Source organism: Exserohilum turcica (genome assembly GCF_000359705.1).
Source record: "Exserohilum turcica Et28A unplaced genomic scaffold SETTUscaffold_3, whole genome shotgun sequence".
Classification (NCBI taxonomy): domain Eukaryota; kingdom Fungi; phylum Ascomycota; class Dothideomycetes; order Pleosporales; family Pleosporaceae; genus Exserohilum; species Exserohilum turcicum.
In genome coordinates this window covers 2043634-2063443 of record NW_007360136.1, presented here as the reverse complement: position 1 = coordinate 2063443, position 19810 = coordinate 2043634, and the positions used below count along the sequence as shown (strand labels likewise).

The 19810-nt window shown below is 52.9% G+C and overlaps 7 protein-coding genes across 7 annotated transcripts; 2 read left to right on the top strand and 5 right to left on the bottom strand.

Annotated features, from left to right (window-relative positions):
• Nucleotides 1–676: 676 nt before the first annotated feature.
• Nucleotides 677–2463, top strand: SETTUDRAFT_91465 (uncharacterized protein; the record flags this gene model as incomplete). The annotated part of the gene is made up of 2 exons (XM_008029399.1): nt 677–844; nt 898–2463. The coding sequence occupies 2 exons, from the start codon at nt 677–679 to the stop codon at nt 2461–2463; spliced, it is 1734 nt and encodes a 577-aa protein (XP_008027590.1).
• A 131-nt stretch (nt 2464–2594) lies between these two features.
• SETTUDRAFT_20635 (uncharacterized protein) lies at nt 2595–3954 on the bottom strand (the record flags this gene model as incomplete). The annotated part of the gene is made up of 5 exons (XM_008028724.1): nt 2595–3018; nt 3103–3479; nt 3538–3605; nt 3675–3711; nt 3787–3954. The coding sequence occupies 5 exons, from the start codon at nt 3952–3954 to the stop codon at nt 2595–2597; spliced, it is 1074 nt and encodes a 357-aa protein (XP_008026915.1).
• Nucleotides 3955–5398: 1444 nt separating this feature from the next.
• Nucleotides 5399–7189, bottom strand: SETTUDRAFT_117699 (uncharacterized protein). The gene is made up of 2 exons (XM_008029398.1): nt 6969–7189; nt 5399–6904 (listed from the first exon to the last, which is right to left on the bottom strand). The coding sequence occupies exons 1-2, from the start codon at nt 7085–7087 to the stop codon at nt 5479–5481; spliced, it is 1545 nt and encodes a 514-aa protein (XP_008027589.1). The 5' UTR covers nt 7088–7189; the 3' UTR covers nt 5399–5478.
• Nucleotides 7190–7709: 520 nt separating this feature from the next.
• On the bottom strand, nt 7710–8974 carry SETTUDRAFT_179657 (uncharacterized protein). Its single transcript, XM_008029397.1, has 2 exons — nt 8834–8974; nt 7710–8784 (listed from the first exon to the last, which is right to left on the bottom strand). Exons 1-2 carry the CDS (start codon nt 8868–8870, stop codon nt 7919–7921), a joined length of 903 nt encoding a protein of 300 aa, XP_008027588.1. The 5' UTR covers nt 8871–8974; the 3' UTR covers nt 7710–7918.
• Nucleotides 8975–9105: 131 nt separating this feature from the next.
• On the bottom strand, nt 9106–11025 carry SETTUDRAFT_137501 (uncharacterized protein). Its single transcript, XM_008029396.1, has 2 exons — nt 10765–11025; nt 9106–10717 (listed from the first exon to the last, which is right to left on the bottom strand). The coding sequence occupies exons 1-2, from the start codon at nt 10868–10870 to the stop codon at nt 9153–9155; spliced, it is 1671 nt and encodes a 556-aa protein (XP_008027587.1). The 5' UTR covers nt 10871–11025; the 3' UTR covers nt 9106–9152.
• Nucleotides 11026–13208: 2183 nt separating this feature from the next.
• SETTUDRAFT_91083 (uncharacterized protein) lies at nt 13209–15902 on the bottom strand (the record flags this gene model as incomplete). Its single annotated transcript, XM_008029395.1, has 1 exon — nt 13209–15902. The coding sequence occupies one exon, from the start codon at nt 15900–15902 to the stop codon at nt 13209–13211; it is 2694 nt and encodes an 897-aa protein (XP_008027586.1).
• Nucleotides 15903–17097: 1195 nt separating this feature from the next.
• On the top strand, nt 17098–18454 carry SETTUDRAFT_163835 (uncharacterized protein). Its single transcript, XM_008029394.1, has one exon. The coding sequence runs from the start codon at nt 17268–17270 to the stop codon at nt 18078–18080; it is 813 nt and encodes a 270-aa protein (XP_008027585.1). The 5' UTR covers nt 17098–17267; the 3' UTR covers nt 18081–18454.
• Nucleotides 18455–19810: the final 1356 nt, after the last annotated feature.

Here is a 19810-nt window from a genome sequence, read left to right as displayed (position 1 = left end):
GCATGGCAAGTGTACTCGCGTCAAGGCAGAGGGGGTGCCTATAAGCCATGAATCGGCGTCGTCATGTGGTACCTTGATGGCGTGATCCCAATCGGGTGGGCAAAGGATACGCCATGACCAATGGCTGAGCAACGTTGATTGTGTTCAAAGTGCGATATTTGTATGCATGTGAAGAGAGGTGTCGGTTTGTCAAGGGGCTGTGCGATGAGGCATCGGGGTTGTCGACGAAGAAAAGTTCTTTTTACGGCTGGTGCATCGGGAAGGATCGAGTACGTGGTGCAACAGCACACGGCCAATCACAACGTCGGCGGGAAAAGGATCGAATGACCAAAAGTAAATATGCGACACCAAACTCTGCGACACTGCACACAGCTGGTAACTCCGACAAACGTTTGGTCAACGCTCGTTTGTCCTGGGCTCATCCGGAGCTTTGGCCGACGCCGATTGGTCGACGCTTGCGGAGCCCTCGATGTCGTTTTTTTCTCCCGCCATTCATCATGACTACAACCCTTGTCTGTGATCAGTCCTCGAACCGTGCCAGCGCGTGCATGATATCCCGGTCAGCTTGAGCAGTATTTACTACTTCCAAACCATACGTTCCTCTCTCTTCAAGGTGTTTGGGGGCGCATTCGCCCCCACCAAGGCGACACGACTGTCGAGGCGACATTTTGTGATCATGGCGACTGAGACGACACAAACGGTGCAGGCGGAGGTTGCAGGAGCACTGCGTAATGGAGAGGCACAGAAGAATGGGAAGCCGCGAAAGTTGCATGGGCGCGCATTCTACGAGAGCATTGGAAGTCCGAAGCTTGTGCTGGCTCCTATGGTGGAACAGTCAGAATTTGTACGTTCCGTCATCGTACACGCAAAATCAGGCTGACATTGTATCGACGACAGGCATGGCGACTCCTTTCGCGCTCTTTCCTCCCTCCGTCCGAGCAAAAATCCCTCCTAGCGTATTCGCCCATGTTCCACTCCAAGATGTTTGGCGAGAAGAGCCAGTACCGGGATTCGCATTTCCAGCCGCTCAAGTCAGCTCTTCCCTCGCCCGTCGACTACTACCACCTATCTCAACTGCCTGATTCGAGTAGACATCTTGACGGACATCCCGCCTTTGACAGGCCCCTCACTGTGCAGTTTTGTTCCAACGATCCAGACGACTTTCTCAGAGCAGCAAAACACGTCGCGCCCTTTTGCGATGCGGTCGACTTGAACTTGGGATGTCCTCAGGGCATTGCGAAGCGCGGAAAATACGGCTCATTTCTACAAGAAGACTGGGACTTGATTGCGAGGATGATTCGAAAGTTGCACGAAGAGTTGGAAATACCCGTCACGGCAAAAATGCGAATTCTCGAGACCCCGGAGAAGACGCTGGCATATGCAAAGACCATATTAGACGCGGGTGCCAGCATCCTCACCGTGCATGGCCGGCGGCGGGAGCAGAAAGGTCACAACACTGGGTTGGCAGACTGGCAGATGATTCGGTACCTGCGGGAAAACCTGCCGAAAGAGACTGTCCTCTTCGCCAACGGCAACATCTTACAACACGAGGATATCGCAGCGTGTCTAGAGGCAACAGGCGCAGATGGAGTCATGAGCGCAGAAGGAAACTTGTACGATCCGACCATCTTTGCGCCACCACCGCCCGTAGGCCAGAAAGGGCGTGAATACTGGAGGGGTCGAGACGGCAAGGGTGGATACAGAGTGGATGCCGTCATGAGGCGGTACATGGACATTATCCACAAATATGCGCTGGGCCAAGAGCCTCCGCAGAGGAAACCACTATGGATGCCTGGAGATGCCGAGTCGCCACCTGAAGAAGAAGAGGCCAAGCCTGACGACGACGACGAAGACGGCCCACCCAAGAAGAAGAGAAAGCAAATGTCCAAATCCGAGAAGAAGAAGGAAGCAACCAATCCAAACCTGACCGCCATGCAAGCACATCTCTTCCATCTCCTACGGCCGCTCGTTGCAGAGCATCACAACGTGCGCGATGCGCTTGCACGTTCCCGAACAGGCGACATTGACGCATTTGAGAACGTCCTCAGCATGGTCGAGCAAGTCGTCAAGCAAGGCATTCAGGCGTACGAGCAGGAGCCTGCCAACACAGCTCCCGAGCCCGAGTCCACCACTGACGCCGCTTCAACTCTCCCCGAACCCCTCGACCCGTACGAGTCCTCGCTCGCGACCGTCGCCCGCTGCAAACGCCCATACTGGGTCTGCCAGCCCTACGTGCGGCCCCTGCCCAAAGAGGCCCTCGAAAAAGGCAGCATGACTGTCAGCAAGAAGGAGAAGAAGCGCCTGGAGATGCAAGCAGAACAAGCCACTCAGAATGAAGATGCTACGGCCAAAGCAGTGGGGTTGGAACCTGCCGGCACCGTGGAAAAACAGGTCTTGCTAGGGGAAAAGGGCGAGGTCAAGGATGTAGTTGAGGAGCCGAGGGATGGCTTGGTGTGTGGATAGTTGGAAGATATACCCCATATTGTGTTTGAGGGAGATGTAGATATGCATACTAGTAAGGATAGTAAGACGATTATAGGTTGTTATACCAGATCAAGACCAAGTCAGACCCAACCATTTCAATCACTGCTGCCCTAGCGCTCCCCACGGTAAGATGCCGATGCCGACACAGGAGCAGCCACGGCTTCACAGTCTCCCTTTGCACTCCACGATTCCTTTGGATCCGCCAAGGGAATCTCATCCGAATGGTCGACCGGTCCCGTCGAACCCGTGTGAGTCTGCGACAGGCCTTCCGGCCACTTCAGATTCCCCTGTGTCGCCGTGAAATGCTCCGTCTTACCAGCGCTGACAACAAACGTCCCGAATATGCCTGTAAACAGCGCTCGCGGAAAGTACCGCGCAATTAGCGGTTTGAACGAGGTCAGGCATGCGCAGATGATGCCTACATCTAGCTCTATGGTCGACCAGAGATTGATTTCGACGAAATCCCATGTTGGGTCTTTGGTTTGCAGGCCTTTGGAGAAGGTTGTGATTTTGATGATGGCGATGATGCATGTGCTGTGAAATTATCAGCATGGAGTAATCATGAATGAATGAATGAATGGGGGGGGAAGGGGGGCTTGAAAGTGGGAATTGACTTACCACGACCCCAGCAAAAAGATAGCAGCAACACTCCACTTCTGCTTGGTCGGCAAATGCAGGTGTGCGACCAGCGGAATCGGGCTTGCGAAAATAGCCAGATCCGTTGCCAGATTCAGGGCCGCAGTCGTGGAATACACGGGCTTTTGCGGCAGGCATTTGCCGCCTGGGATGGACCAGTCCCAGAAAAAGGCAACGGGACTGCACGAGAAGATTGTTGCGAAGACACCTAGCAGCGCCTGGATAACGACAATGACGCCTACAAAGGCCCACCAGATGCGGAGCCGCGTGTGCTGGAAGACGCGCGAGTATTGGAAGAGAAAGGACAGCTTGGTCAGCATGATGCTGATGGCGTAGACTTGGATCACGGCGTACAGCAGCTGAGCTGTAGGATTAGAAGAGTGTACGCTGATTGTTTCTAGGAAATTGAGCGCCGACCTTTGCATTTGTCTTCATATTCCCGGGTGTAACAGTCCAGATGTGTTTGCCCAGTGCAATGCTAGCCTCTGAATGCCACATTTGTATCAGGTTACTGCATTAAGCACGGAGAATGCGCAAGGAGAAGAGCAACATACGCGCCACGGAAATGCCAGTGTTTGCAATTGCAAAGACCTGACACACGAGAGAATTAACGCCACGCGAAATATATCATGGTAAAGAGAAGGGGGACAACAAGGCGGGACTTACCATTGCAGCGGCAATGCAGTAGTCTTCGGCCCCGGTGCTGCGGAGCAAACAGAGTCGAGTGTATATGCGGAGGAGAAACGTGATGAATGTGATGAGTATGATGATTGCAAGGGCGATGATCAGCTTGGTGCTTTGGCTTTCGTGTGCTTGGGGGCTGGTGGGATCCATGATTTTACAGCGTCTGTTTGCACACCAGCGAGCGAAATGAAGAAAATCTTTTGTAGTCAGTTTACTTTTATCAAGTTGATGTACGTGGATTTTATGGTGTTTGTATTGTATTTGCTTTTTTTTCTCTCCCCAGATGGTGGGAAATCCTGAATTCGCAAACAGGTTGCTAAGTTAAAGAAGAAAGAAAAAAAAACGTCCAAGCTGCCAAGAACAGAGCTGAGGCTTCGCGAGCTGAGTCAAGCAAAGGATTCCTCCTACCTACGCCGCGATCTGCGGTGCCAGGGCAAGCGGGGATATCGTTATGCCCAATTTGGGGTGGTTACCTACATGGTGGTCGTTCCGAAATCGTGTTTTTGCCTTTGCCTAGTACTCACTCAAGGCTGGACCAGATCCAGATGTTCCCCTTCAAAAAAAAGTAATTTCTAACCAATTACAATGCCTATTCTTGGAGTTCTTAGTATCGCTACATACATAGAGCGCAGATCTAGAAGATGCTTGTGCTAGAACTTCTTGTTGGCGTAGAACCTCTTTGCCCACCTGCCTTCCCCCCTCCCCCCTTTATTAGCAGGGCAGAATGCGAGTCCGAACACCGCGTGTATGTAGAAACAACTGCAGATCTGCATGGCGTTACTCTCCAAATCCCATGCGGAAGTTGCCTAACCCCCGAAACTTCGTATCTGTATGCTTCAGGGGTCAAGTGGGTGGCCCCAAAAACCTTCGTATCTCGCATTTACCCCCCTCATCCAGACGAAAATCGAACAGGCGCTAGACCCCACCCCAAATCCAGAACAAGAATTACTGTCATGTTTCTTTTTACTGAGATGTAGTTCGTTTCTTCTGAAACATTCTCTTTCTCTTCCTGTTTGCGTGCAGTGTTAAAGGTCGCGATTCGAGCTAACCAAGCCTCTACTTCAGCATCGCCATCGATCAGGCCAATAAGGAGCACAGGCTGTAACTTTGATAGTTGCGCCACCACTAAAGTCAGTCTTCTGCTTGTTGGGGCACTTTAGAGTTTGCAGGGAACGCGGATGTGTTGTACCTGTGCCGGAGGAGCGCTGGAAGCTATTGCGGCTGAGGCTGATTGCCGAATGGAATGGCCTTTATTGACGGACCTGACTCGGGGAACTTGGGGAGATCAGCAATCTGAGAAAACGCACACATTCGCTTGCATATGCGGGGAGATGCTTTATAAATACTGGCTGTCTGCACACTTTGCTAATAGACAATTTCCTTCCAAAGTCGCTTCTTTCCAAGTTTTGTGTGGTGTGGGAATACAGAATAAGAAAGAGGAAGATAAAGAGGGGATGAAGATGTAGTTTCACATTCAAGGGATAGAGTTGGGGGATTTAAGTCGGAGATAGTGGGAGTGGAAGTGAGGAAGGGCTAAAGTGTGTGATAGGATATACTCGGGAACGGGGGCTGTTCAGGCAGAGGTGGTCTCGAAGATAATGTATATCTATGTAATTCTATGGCCAAAATTGTTATTCCTCACCAGTTTAATGATTGAACACCCTACCACAAACCTCACCCCAACAACTCATCCACTCTCGCCAGATACACCTTCCCAACCCCCCACCTCGCCGCAAACCACTCCACAAGCCTTCGGAAAGCCCTTGCCTCCTCCCTCCCCGCCAGCACCTCCTCATCCACGTAGTCTCGCGTCTCCAGCACCACCACCCCAGCCCGCACCACGCAGCACAACCCTGCAAACGGCAGCTCTGCGATTTCGGCGGCTGAATTGATAACCTGGATGCCTACGCGCACCATGTCCCATGCCATGCGGCGTGAGATGCGTAGGGCGAGGAGGGGCTTTGCGATATCGACGACGGGGTCGTGAGTAGAAGTAGGAGTGGTGGCGGTACGAAGGAATCTAGTCTGTACAGCCTGCAGCAAAACATGCGCACAGAATGCAAGGGCAATGGAGTCGCAGTGCAGCCAGGTATGAGGCTGGGGTTTATCAATCAGCATGTTGATGCATTTGTTGATTTTGTCGTCGGCTGTGGCGTATGAGGCTGGTATTGCCGCCGCTGCCGCTGTTGGGACAGCCTTTCCCTGCGTCAGCGCGTGCGTGTAGGATAGCACGTGGCTGGCGGCTATGGCGACCGAGGCGCGGATGTGTATTTTTCGTGGGCAAGTGGCGTCAACGGTGGGGGGTGGTGGGGGAATGTTTGGGCCGAGGGTTTGCGCGAGGGTCACGCTGAAGGCGGAGCTGGATGGGATGCTAACCGGGAAGCCTGGGGTGAGATGAGATATGGCTAGCGTGTTGTCGAGCATGAGGATGCTTGCTTGGAGCCATGAGAGCGTTTTTGATAGGCTGGTGTGTGTGGTGGTGCGGGGGTCGAGGCTCAGGAGTTGGAAGATGGATACGCATGTCGACATGGTTTGGAAAGCTTGCTGAGACATGCCATGGCCGACTTCGTAGACTGTCAGTAGCAAGGCTAGCTGGAGTGCGTCCAGGCCGACTGGCGCTTCGCATTGGTATAGTGCTAGGATCTGCTTTAGCGCCCGGTAGAGCTGACTTTGGGTAATGTGTTCCCGCTGCGGACAGGTCCGTCGAGTGACAAGCCACAGGCCCAATAGCAGCAACGGGTGCCGTAGCCCGTCTCTCCCGTGCACTTGATACGCTAGATCATCCACACCCCCGCGGAGGAACGACGTCGGGACAATAGGACACCACTGCTGTATGCAGGGACCGAATTCCTCCAACGCAAGGGCTATGTCGACATCAGCGAGATCCAGAATATCGTACACGACCTGGGAAAGCCTAAACCCTTTTCCTGACACACCAGCATCTACCCATGCTGATGCCGCGTCAAGTAATTCGCTGGCCCCATGCTGCGTCATGTCCGCATGCAGACAGGTGTCGTGGTGCTGCACCAGTGGCATGGCATCCCCATATTCCTGGCGCATAGGCTCCTTGAAAGGCCGATAGTCGCAATTTCTTTCTTTCCTACCAATACTCAGCTCTTCCATTCATATATACCAGTACCAGTTGCGGGAAGGGTCCTACATACGTGGCGCATCTTTGACACCGTGGCAGCGTACGATCGCACCCTTGTTTCCTGACTCGACAGTAGGCACATACATTTGGTGCTTTTTGCGTTACGGGTATTAAACCTGCGATTATACTCATCCTTCACTTTTCTTTTGTGATTAGATGCACGGTTCGACGAGCTGGAACCGGGGCGGTTAGATTGCTAGGATTAAGGTGAGGAGAGGCAGCGGCCGATGCAGCTTTGCGCCTACATCCTGCTAGATGTGTGTTGAGTAATCAGCAAGTGGGTACGATAGTTAGATCGGGGCCTGACGTACATGTAGGTGGTTGAGAAGGGGTTGAACAAGACGGCGCCATTGTTCGCTTACACACCCCGCTCTCTTCGTGTTCAAAAGCGAACTCGAGTTCACGTGGTTCAGAGCCCGATTTCTGACCGCCTAGTTTCAGGAAACCAGGTCGTGCATGTCCAAGTAGCTCTGTACCAAATCCTCTAGCGATGCATACGGAACCCGTTTGGACTTTTGCATATAGAGCTTTTATCGATTGTTATTCGTGCGAAAAAGGTAGAATTCATAGCCCAGCGTCTTGCCGCGAAACCACGGGTACGTGTGAGCGACATGGGTTGAGGAATGCCCTCCACATGACGTCTGCCTGTCCATCTGGGGTTTTCGGGCCATGGACGAGGACAGAGCACAAGGTCGAGGATGAAATGAAGCACGCAGCTTGTATTTTCGTGTGGATATGTAAAATGGACGTCTGTAAGACTCGAGAAACGACTAGAGATGAAGCAGTCATGGTAAAACGGAAGGCAAAGGCTATAGTGGGGGTGGCAAACGCGCACAAAGGTGCCAAGCCAGCCCCGCAGACCGGTGCATGTCACGTGCATTGTCACGTGCATTGTCACGTGCACCCGCTATCATCTCGTCATCGTTGCCCTATACCTCGTTGCCCTACACCTACTGTATCGACTTAAATCTTCAGCCGCATCTTCAAAAAGTCCTTCTTCATAATCTCCTCCTTCTTTGCGCTCAGCTCCTCCAAATCCCAACAAGCACTAACATATCTTCCGCCGAGCCACTCTCTCCTCTCCGCCCCCAGCCACAGCAGAGTGTGACCCGCCAACGCAGGCGTATCAATCAGATGCGTATGCATATACTCGGGAAGCCCCAGCCCCATATCCGTCGGGATAGCTCCCGGATGCACAGCAACAGCAACAATACCGTCTTTGCCCTCTCCATGGTCTTGATTAATAAACTCGGTAACGCGGATCATGGCCATCTTTGAAGTTCCATACGCGTTGTTGTGCGGCAGTGTTGTTATCCCGCCCACGGAGACGACGTTGATGACGATTTTGAGCGACGACTTCAAGAGCAGGGGGTAGAAAGCACGGAAAACGAGGTAGGGTCCCTTGAGATTGACTTCGAACATGCGCCACCACTCGCTGGGGGTGCTCTCGGGGATGGGCTTGAGAGTGCTGAGGTACCCCGCGTTGTTAATCAGGATGTCGATGCGCCCGTCAAAGTCCTTGGAGACCTGATTGGCTGCGGCTTCGACACTCTCCTCGCTGGTGACATCGAGACTCAACGTCGTGATTCGCGGCGCGGGATGGCCGGCGCTTTTGGCTGCTTCTACAACTTCCTGGGCTACGGACTCGAGCGACGATCGCGCACCCAGGGCGATGCTGGAGGCTCCGGCCTGCGCATAGCTCAGCGCTGTTGCTTTTCCCAGGCCTTTTGATGCTCCCGTGATAAACACATGCTTTCCTTTCAAATTGAAGTTTTTCGGGTCGATGTAAGGATATGTATCGTGGCGTTTGGTGGATACAAAGTGTTCGGCTAACGCGACTCAGAATATTCCTTTACGAGGCTGCCCCACTTGACTTACCACTGGTTGTGCGCGCAGTGCTGAAGCCGTCTGCCATGTTGATGCTTGTTGTCCTTTTACGATCGATTCAGTGGTTTCAGATCGTGAATCTAAGCCGTCGAGATGAATATTGTGCGAGGTATGTTACGGGGGGACACACCGCCAGAGCTAGCCATCGGTACACACAAGTATGCGGGGTTATTTATATGCACAGCATGCATCCAAGGGCGCAGCGTTCTGCTTGGCAATCAAAGTCACAAAGTGAAAGTTTCGCGTGGCTGTACTCGCCTAACTCCGATAATGAGGCAATAAATTTACTAGCTTATCTCCGACCGAAACTCTACTTGTTGAGCGCCAGGATCCTCTCTACAGCCCTCTCAGCAGTAATCATGACGCCCATGACCGGGTTGGTCGTGAGAGGGGGCACGATACTAGCATCGACTACAAACAGGTTCTGCATTCCAATCACCTTGGTGTCCACGTCCACACACGCCTCCATTCGGCAGCTGCTGCTCCAGTGCTGCACGTTACCCAGCGTGTACTGGCTGGGAGTCTTCAGCCAGGTCTCAATCTCGTCCAGTGTCGAGTTCTTCGCAATGTTCAGCGGCGTCAGGCTTGCGGGCATGGCTTGGAAGATGTTGTGGACAAAGGTCGCGATCGCGGAGACGTCACGTGGGTCGGCGAAGAAGTTGGACGATGGCAGAGCAATGCCATTTGCATCGAGACTGACCCGTCCGAAAGAGCGAAGACCCGATGTACCGTACACGTTGAGGGTAATGGTGCCGTTGTTGCTCGCATAGTCAAAGGCGCCGGAAGAGTCGATCGTTCCCTGGCAACCCACAACATCCTCGCCTTGCTGGATGTAGTCCCAGAAGGCACTCGTTTGCGAAGCAAAGCTGTATGGACCAGAGCGGTGCTTCAGGTACATGTCGGCAGCAGTGGCCGGCGGGTTAGAGTATTGGTAGGTGTAGGATTGGATAGAATCGGCATGGAGCTCAATAAAGGTGTTTGGGTTGTCAAACACCTTGTCGCCAACCGCCGTGTTGTTGATCCAGTCCTGGGACGGCACGGTGACGTGTCCGTTCTGTGCGAGAGCCTCCAGAAGGGTCGCATTTCCGATACCAGACCACATGAGAAGCTGGGGGCTCAGAAGCGCGCCTGCTGAGGAGATGACCATGCCGCCCTTCTTGATGCAGATGCTCTGTGTGCCTGTGGCACCGCTCGTCTCAACATCGACACCAGTTGCAACTCCGCCGTCACGCTGCACGCGCAGGACCTTGGTTCCGGTCTTGAAGGAAAAGTTTGTCCGCTGCAAAGCGCGCTGGAGATATGTCTTGACCGGTCCGCTCCTCTGGCCTCCCTCGTAGTTCCAGATGGGATGGCCAAACACCTTGGTCTTGGAGTGGTTCGTGGGGCCGTCGTTGAGACCGACGTTGGCGTACCCGGCACCATCGACAAGCCACTCCTTTGCGGCATCGTAGCCGGTTTGCAGGTACCGTTTTCCGTCCATGGAGGGGTTGTCAGTGCTTGGCTGCGTCGTCCTCACATTTTGGATTGCAGATTGCATGTCGCTGTTCTTCCAGCCCGGAGGGAAATACCGGTCCCAGTCGCTGGCTGGCGGCTGGAAAAAGAGGCCGGCATTGATTGCCGTATTACCGCCCACGGTGCAGCCTTGGAAGGCATTGACAATGCCGGATCCGCATAGCAAGCCCTCTCCGGGAGTCGAAAAGATGGACTTGTAGAGGCCGGGAACGTCGACGCGGCTGAGCTCTGTGCCGTTTAACCAGTCTGGCCGCATACGTCCTCCGGTAATGTAGTACGACGGGCCTCCCTGCTCAAGGAGAAGTGTCTTCTTTCCAGCTTCGCTCATGCGGTCCGCAGTGACGATACCGGCTGGTCCGGAGCCTCCAGGTTGTTAGCTGTTGTCTGACGTTGGGATTATTCACACTCACCAACAACGATAACATCCCACTCGCCATCCGTACATTGCTGAGCCCTGGCGTATCCTGTCAGGACAGCGGCGGCAGCCAAGGCCTTGAAAGTCTGCGTAGCGACCATTATGATTACTGAATCAAAGATGACTACGCTGCGGTCGTGAAGCTGAGGATCAAGCCACCCGCACGCCGGACGCCTCCTTTAAGGAGTTCATGCCACCCGCTAATTTACACGCTTGTCCAGCGATGGGCCAGTGGTACCCGGCACGGCGAAGGCTTGTACCACAATTGCGGGCAGGTTTACAAGACGAGGCTCGATGCCGACACCACTGAATACGAAGAGCAACGATACCATGCCGCTTTTTGCGAAAAGGCCCGTGCCATGTGCTTATTTTTACCTCAGGCTGCGGGCACCTTTCCACTCTACCCGTAGAGCCGGTTGCATGGATCGCCTGCAGGCTGTCATCTAGGCGGGCTCTTGACTCGTTCCGCCCTAGCTGGACAGCCAACGACGTAGTGGATTGAGAAATTCGTGGTGGCGACGCAATGGGACCATGCCGTCATGACGGAGCATGACTAAACTTCACATGCACCACGCTGGCCCCCATGTGCTACAGTACCCGGCCATCACCTTTCAGCTACTTGTAGATACCCGAGGCTGAGTCGAGGGAAAAACCAGATTAGGCTCTTGCATAAGGGGGGTACAGGTGTGTTTCGCAGCTCCGTGCACCGTGTTGATGCAATTTTTCCGAGTGGCCCGTCCGGAAGCATGCACCAGAAGGTTTAGATCTGACCTTGATTTGTGGTTCTCCATATAATACGGGTCATTATTAGTAATATGCACCGAGTATGTATACTCTGACAACCCCCAGCCACGCCTCCAGCCCGTCAGCTGTGAAAAAGCAATGTATACAGCTGTAGCAAATGCTACAACAGGCATCGCATTCTAAACGAACAGCCCAGGACCCTACTGAGACAGCATCACCCTTGCACGCCTGTTACTTGGCCGTGCACTATGCTAGTCAAGCGGTACACGTGCTTAAGTCAGCATTAAAGCCCAATCTTGGACGATCGCAACTTAAAGCCACTGTCTGGTAGTGTGTGCATAGTGGCTAGAGCCACCGCAGGCAGACAGTCCCTCTACTACGTATATTACAACACATATAATTTGCTGCTTCGTGTTCGATGTGTGTCGCAGCGTTACATTGCATTTGAGCAAATCACAACATGTAATATCGGACAAAGCTCTCGTCGGCCAAGTGCCAGGAAGACCCATGCCTGCACTACTTTTAGTAGTGTAGCCCCTTTCTCGTACCTACACATGTCGCAAAACAGGCCAATAGGTCCTTCTTTAGGAACTAGTATCGTAATACCGCGTCATACCTGTACTTGTTTTACCTATTACCCTCGCCTATCGACGATGATCAAATCTCCGCAAATGCGCCTGGCTTCTGCGCTGTTTCTTGAGCAACTGGAGCGGCCGCAACTGAGCTGTGGCTTTACAGCTACCTCCCTTTTTCAAAGGTGACGCAGCAGCCCGTAAACGGCGAAATTTATGTACGTACGTTTTTTTTTGTGTACTATGAAGCCCAGACGCTGACATCTAGTCGCCAGTCGAAGCGAGTGCTGCAAGGGTTGATAGTGCATTTTCAGGCTTACAGACCCACACATAAATGCTTCGGCGTGAAATACTACGCAATGCAGAGTCTCCACTGGAAGAAAAAAAAATCATAGTTCGGCATGGTTGTATCACGTGGACGCTTCTATGTATAGCAAGACTCTCTATTTTCTTTTCTCCAGTCAACCCGCCAATCCCATGGAGACAAAGAGAAAGAAAAAAAGGAACTATACCCGCAAAAGCCCGGTACGGGTCCCCTAAGTCCATAAGTAGCGGAGTTGCCGTTCTCCTAACATTTACCCGGCAGAGCGGTTACTCCTCGATTGTTTCGTTTTACGCGTGATTTTGACATGTTAAAGCAGCGGGTTTCCTTATGCAATACAGTCCGATTGTATGCAGTAGCTCGGTGAGCTAGCGGGCCATGGCCTGCATGTGGGTTTGTGTGGAGTGTAGAGTCTGGCCTCTCTCACTTACCAAGACAGGTCTCTAGCTATCTGGCTGGTCTGCACACTATTATGCACATATACGAAACTTTGCGGATCTACCTGCCGGAAAAGAAAACATGGTACAGCTGGAGAGCGGGAACTAGCAGAGTGTGGTATAGGCAGTGATTGTAGGCCGGAAGTTTGGCGGACTATTAGCTGTTTCTTGCCAGGCTTCGTCTCTGGAGTTACCGCGTTAGGTTGACAGCGAAGCAGTATGCAAGGCAGTAGATTGTACATAGTGTGTTCAACAATAAACGCCGGAATATTGCAGGAATGAAACTCGTACATGTTCGTGGCTATGTATATCTATTAGACTTATTCAAGTCATATGTACATCAAGGCTTTATAATTAGTCTCGTCTAATCATCGGACTTTGGTCCCAATCCTACTCCGCGCTTCCTTGCTTTGACAACAGCGCATAGACACCTTCCGACAGCCTCCAAGTCACCCAGCAGAGTGACGTGTCCTCGGTCACTCGAAACCACTCCTCCTTTGACCACGCTGTAACCCGTAGGGACCATGGCTGCACGTGCTAATACCACGCCGTCCCCACTCGCAAACGCAAGCTCGTCGTACACGTCTGCACGCTTGATGGCCTCTTTGCTCTCTACTTTTGCACCATACACGGTGGGAATGGACTTTCCGTATATCAGAGCAATGGGCGGATATACGTTCGCAGCAGCGTGTTCGGGCCGATGGTCAAGTTCTTGTTTGAAGGCTTTGACTTCCGCCAACGTGCGTGTGAGGTATTCAATGGCCTTGTCATAAGGGATTGTAACATGGGTGGCAGGGTTGGGCTCTTTCGATGTTTCTACGCCATACTCATGCCCCATTTGCGGGCCCATGCCTGCTTGCTCGGCGCCGCCTTCTGTAATGTTGTTCGCAGCGTTGCGTGCGAGCTCGGCTGGATCCTTTGTAGAACTGTTTTTCCGGGCGGGGAATGTCGGCAGTGCGTTTGTAACGGCACTCATTAGTCCATTAATGCTAAAGGTGTTGTCCTTTGGTAGCTCAGGGCGGGGAAGGGGCGCCGCTATGCAAGGGGATAGGCGGCATTCTTTCCAGGTGTTGACGTCGAAGAAATCCACGGGATATTCCTCTTTGGTGTACTTGTTGATAAAACACTTTCCATCGAGGGGTAGCAGCGCGAAAGAAGTACGGATGGTAAAGTTTACTTGGGCAGTCAAGACGCGCGAGGACAAGAGGACGTCGTCGCCGTTGCGGAAAGGCCCGAGAATATTGACGCACCGCTGCGGTACACCAGCATATACGACGCCAGCGACAAGGTCTGGACGCTGGTTGATGGCATGGCGGACAATCAGGCCGCCTAGCGAATGTGCAATGACTGTAGCGCCACGCTTCTCCCGAGGCACGCCTGGCTGGTTGCAGGGCAACGATTCCAGAAACTGTATCAACCGCCGACTCAGGAAATGCGGTGAGAGCCGCCAATCGTACCCATAGTTGTGCACTCTCAGCTTTCCTTCTCTGGCATTGTCGCTCGCCCTCAATCGCTTGAAAAGACGCTTTGCAATGTCGACAGGGCCAATGTGGGTCAGCATGCCGCTTGGGATAATGGTCTCCTCCATCCGTTCGTCGGCATCGGGGTCAAGGGGTACCTCAAGATCGACTTTCCGCAGATTCAACCCAACCTTGATGGGTACCCACAGCTGACGATGAGGAGGCTCCGCAGAGCGCAAGATGGAGCCGCGGTACCCTCCCATTATCACCAGATCGCCCTCAAGCTCCTGCAAGGCCCTTGCAAAATTAGGATGGGTTTCGGGGTCGATTTCACCGTTAACGGGCAGCGATCGTTTTCTTCCCTTGGAGTCGCGATGCGTTGTCCCAGAACTGTTTCCGCGAACCGTCGCTCGACGCACAGGGCCCTCTTCGACATCGCGTGTCTTGGATATGGTGCTGGAGTTACAGCTCCGAAACAACTCGGTACTTGAGGCCAGGTCAAACTTGGGGAACGAAGGGCTGGGAAGTTTGAAATTCGAGTCTTGCCAGGTGTCCCTGAGGGCCTTGAGCCTACTGTTTACCTGCTCGTGCACACTCTCGAAGCGCGAATCATCGCCCAGGGAAGACGCAAGGGATCTCGTGCGGTACAAGAGCAAAGACGCTTCTGAATTGGACCGGCGCAGTCTGGGTTGCGGTCGTTCGCCTTGTCCCTGGTCTGGTGGTGGAGGGGCGAGTGTAGAGGTGCTGCTGTCGCTAAACTCGCGCTGTGCAATCGGATCCGTGTTGGCCTGCGGCGAGGCGGCTGGATCATCCCTTGATGTGCTCGTAGACTCTTCAGACTTGGCCTCATGGCTGCCATCGTGTTGGGGTATATTCTGGGGTCGCGGAAGATTGGAGACGGTGTCCCGCCTCCGTCGATTGAAAGGCTTCGGCGCAGTCTCCAGGGATGCCGACGAAAAGGTCGGTAGCGAAAAGTGGAGGTCTTTGTAGGACTTGGGGAGGGAGGTCGGCAGGTTGAAGGGTATGTATTTGCGCATCGTCTCGCTCATGGAGCCGCCGGAAGATGACCGCCTTCGTCCATTCTGTAGGTGTTGACGCAGCATGGAGCGATGGTCGCTCTGCTTCTCTTTCTGAAACGTCTTCGGGCCAGCTCGCCATGGTGAAGGAAGGCGCAGTGACGGGTCGGCGCGTCGCTCATGCTCGTCGTTGCTCGCCGTCTGGGCACGTTTTGGTCGGATATCGGGTTTCGGGTCGTCTTTTCGAGGCGTTGCCAGTGGTTCTGGCGACGCTGGCTTTCGCTCGGGCGAAGCTTCGGCAGCTTCCTGCCAGCCCTCGAAAAAGGCCCCGTCTTCAGTCGCGTCGAGGGCGGCAGCTTTCTCCGCAGCCGGTGTCTTTGGCGACGTGAGACGTGTCTGCTGTCGTCCTATGCTGACGCCTATGGCCGATTGCGCAGTCTCCAGCTCTAGGACCCGCTCTTCCGCTGTCTCGTCCTCGGACGGTGTGAGGTCATCGTCGATGATGGAGGCGAATTGGAGCTCGGCGAGAGCATTTTGGCGGCGGGTGGAGATGCTAGGCGTGTCTGTCGCTGGTTCTGCCATGGCCGTGTGGAGAGTGGACATTTTCATGGGCTGCAAGGATGGCGACAGAGTCAAGATGTCATGACTCTGGTCCTCTAGCCATGTGTTGTGTGGCAGTGTCAGCTATCCGCCCGCTGCCGAACAGCAGCGGAGATTGGGGCCTCCATCCGGACGAATTGGCATACCTAGAATCCTGAGATCACTCGACGGCAGAAGAGGCAGCGGTCCCTGGTGTGTTTGCCAAAGGTGCAATGACGGCAAGCGTGCCGTTCTTCAGCTGGCAAGGCCCAGCGTCGCATAAGAGCGTGCCATGCCGTAGATCGCGTCAGCCCAGCCACAAGCCACACGTGCCGCCTGCGCCACACGCCGGGTTAGTCAGCCGCATCGCGCGTAATCGGCCTCTGCTGAGTGGCCCACCCCGCCAGCACGACGTCGAGATTGTCCGGAGTGGCTCCACAGCATCTCCAGGATCCGGAAAACCCCTCACCCGGGGGCTTACTCGCCTACAGCCCTGGATACCGATAATCGCACGTCTCGACAACTGCCTGCTGTCGTTCACGAGAAACCTAGGTCTGTAGCGCGGGTGAGAGCTTGTGACGCGGTATACGATATCGATGGACTGATCCGGCTGTCAGCATACTCAGTTGCCGTCGTGCACGCTCGACTTCTCCGGGACCACGCGATGACTTACTCGAAAGACCCTTTGTCTCTGCCCGACGACAGCATGGCAACGCCATGGTGTCTTGGCCTGTATCCACTTTCACAAGATACATCTGCCACATCCACTTTTTTACACATACATGCACATTCAGAGGAGACGGTGTCGTCTAAGATGCTATTTGGGGCAGTTTGATTCCGACTTCATCTGCGGCTCCGGACCTTTCCGTTACTGCATAGAAACTAGCCTCGGGTGTCACGCATCTCAGGAACCAGTCAGCCGATCTTCATCAGACCACTACTCAGACATGAAGGCTAATGGTCACTGGTGGTCCCTCATGGCCAATCCAGGAAATAATTTCATCATGTGGGGCACCTCGGCCTTGGAAATCGTCATCGCGACCAAGGCATTCTCGTGTCCAGCCGAGTATTCGCCGTCTGACCGACGACAAGCGAAGCACCAACCTCTCACCGTTGCACAATGCCGAACTTGATATGCTGATAGTTTTTCCGGGCAGACGCATGAGTAGGGATACATTTCCTATAAGGTGGAGACTAAGTGAAGAATGTGCTCTGGTTTTGCAGTGCACGGATTGACGTTGAACTTTGAGCTGAACGCAAACATATCTAAATAGGACTGACCCTCAGCGACAATTTCTCATCGCCACCAGCACATCTCAATTCACCTCTAATACACCTTTCAAGTCTTATCACGGTTCAGAAACAGCCATGTCTTCTCTCGTAGTTCTACCTGCACCACTGCCATCAACGGCCATCACTTTGGGCCAGCTCATTACCGACCCCATCTCAAACACATCTGCATCTCTAAAGCCCTCAAAAGCGCCATCCTCCAAGCATACAACTCAGTCAAAGCACCAAGATACCATCGCCTATGACGAAGATGGTCGCTTCACATCAACACGATTCCTCTCAAATCTCAGCAGAGAAGCACCCGAGACCACCTCGAACATTCTCAATTTGAATGCGGAGCAAATGACACACTCCGCCCTCGACCGACCAACCACCTTCTTCAACCAACTCCGCCGCGACAGAACCACTCGCTCTTTTCTCCGTAAGATGACGCAACACCAAACCCCAGTCTACTTCGTCACTGGCCTCCAGACCGTGCGGAAGCCCATCTTCGAACGCGACAGTGCGGGGCAAGACTCCACCGAGACGGCTCCGGACTCCCCACATCTCCGCTTGCCCGTGAGGCGGGTAGACTCGGCTTCCAATATGGCTTTGCAAGATGGCTCTGAGCATGACGAGTATATTCTTGCGGTGGAACTGCTCAAAATCAAGTGTCGTGTCGGTGCAAGCAACGAGCCACACACCATCTCGGATATCGAGTACTCGTGGAGTTACCACGGGCTGCAGGATGAGAGTGAAAAGGAAGAGCAGCTTTCCATTGGGCTGGGGAAGCCCTTGGAGGCCAAGGAGCTCAAGGCCCTAGCTGGGATGCCGCTGAATGAGGATGCTGCTGGCGAGAGGTGGGCTGAGAGTAGTGAGTACTCGGACGAGGATGGTATTGGGGGATTCTAAACCTGTCATCCCTGATCTTCAATTGATGAGATGTCTTTTTTCTTTCTTCTTGTTAGGATAGGAGCAGGTGTTCTTTGGGGCTGGATGGGAAAAAGTATTGGGGAGGCTATTAGCAGGTTGCATAGCTGGCATGGTATATGGTGTTTTGATTTCTTGTGGAGATAACTTGATGGGATTGATATGTTCTTCAATCCACGATAATGAAACCGCTTCAACGATTTCTATTTTGACGTGCTAAAGTAAGAATGATAATCTATCAGGAGATCAAATCCGCTCGCATGAGGAACAAAGTGTTGAAGACTTTCCGTCCGGTTGATGAGCACTGGATATTGCAGATGGATCATAAAGGATGGAGTAGGAAGAATGGATGGAGCACTTCTTCAATTACATCACATTTTTGTCAATGTATCATAAGTCAGAGATACCCACTTCACTTCTAGAAAAGAAATTACAAAAATATTCCATTCTCATGGGCCAGCATTAAACTGTAGATATAAAATTGCATCCATGTTTCCCTGTCTTATCCCATTTACAGCACTTCGTCTTCTCACAAAATTCTGCAGTGCCACATTCAGCAGGTTGCTCCCACGTAGCCTAAGAAAGGGGATATTCTTTTTTGAGACATCCAAAGTCTGCAGAATCTTGATTGACGACCAGGGGAGGCCCGAGCAAGGCAACCACCATTTTGTGATCTACAGGAGGGCAGGTAGATGAAATCATCATATCCTGGGGTTCCACCAAGCTCTTTTGCAACACTGACCGGCGTAGCGCAGCGTGTGAATCGCTGCGCAACAACATTTGCGGAAAGACAACGCATAAATCGTCATGCACAGAGGCTCTCCAACCCGGGTATATGGAAAGCAATAGATGTTGGTGTCGTAGGGATCAGATTGTCGGGAATACGGGTGCCAGGTCGAGATGGTCCGACTTTGTTTTGGCTGGATGTAGCCGCCCCCTTTCTCCCGGTCGTCAGCATGATTGCTCCGCGGAGAGTTTTTGCCTTTGCAGAGGCGTTTGTCATTCTCCAACGCTGGTTGCCCTAGGCCGAACAATGGCTTCGGAAGACTAACCTGCATGGACGCGCAATGACCCAGGACGCGCAATGACCCAGGACGCGCAATGACCCAGGACGCGCAATGACCCACCCCACCAAACTCAACACCTACACAAAATACCTCATAACTCCACTAATATAGACTTAATTCAGGAAGCGATTGAAGAAATCAAATCGCGCGAACTAGGCGCATCTTTTAGCTATCGCCAAGTTGCAAAAAGGTTTGGTATTAGCTATCGTACGCTCGCTCAAAGACACTAAGGCAAAACTCAGCCTCGCGCGCTCGCCCACCTCTCTATCTACCCACAACGCGAAAAGGAGCTTATACAGTACATCGAATCCCTTACTAAGAGGCGTACACCACCTTCGCGTCCAATAATACGCCATCTTGCGTCATCCTTGCTTAGTAGAGACGTTTCAGAACGCTAGGTTTCTAGGTTCCTCTGCAGGAACTCCTCTCATCTCATCTCTCGCTGGCAGAGTCCTATGGACCAAAAGCGTCACAAGGCTAATTCAGCAACCAAGTATAGGTTGTACTTTAAGCTGTTACACAATAAGATAAAGGAGTACAATATACAGCCCTCTCACATCTTCAATATAGATAAAAAGGGCTTCTTACTTAGAATCCTTAGAAGGTCTAAAAGGATCTTTAGTAAGAGGCAATATAAAAGAGGAG

Excerpts from the sequence above, each read along its gene's own strand:
- SETTUDRAFT_117699 (XM_008029398.1), bottom strand. The coding sequence starts at position 7,087 with ATGAGTATAATCGCAGGTTTAATACCCGTAACGCAAAAAGCACCAAAT. Across the intron at positions 6,905-6,968 it reads CGGTGTCAAAGATGCGCCAC|GAAAGAAAGAAATTGCGACT; the intron begins GTATGTAGGACC and ends GAGTATTGGTAG.
- SETTUDRAFT_179657 (XM_008029397.1), bottom strand. The coding sequence starts at position 8,870 with ATGGCAGACGGCTTCAGCACTGCGCGCACAACCAGTG. Across the intron at positions 8,785-8,833 it reads CACTGCGCGCACAACCAGTG|CCGAACACTTTGTATCCACC; the intron begins GTAAGTCAAGTG and ends GAGTCGCGTTAG.
- SETTUDRAFT_137501 (XM_008029396.1), bottom strand. The coding sequence starts at position 10,870 with ATGGTCGCTACGCAGACTTTCAAGGCCTTGGCTGCCGCCGCTGTCCTG. Across the intron at positions 10,718-10,764 it reads GTGGGATGTTATCGTTGTTG|GCTCCGGACCAGCCGGTATC; the intron begins GTGAGTGTGAAT and ends AACAACCTGGAG.
- SETTUDRAFT_163835 (XM_008029394.1), top strand. The coding sequence starts at position 17,268 with ATGTCTTCTCTCGTAGTTCTACCTGCACCACTGCCATCAACGGCCATC.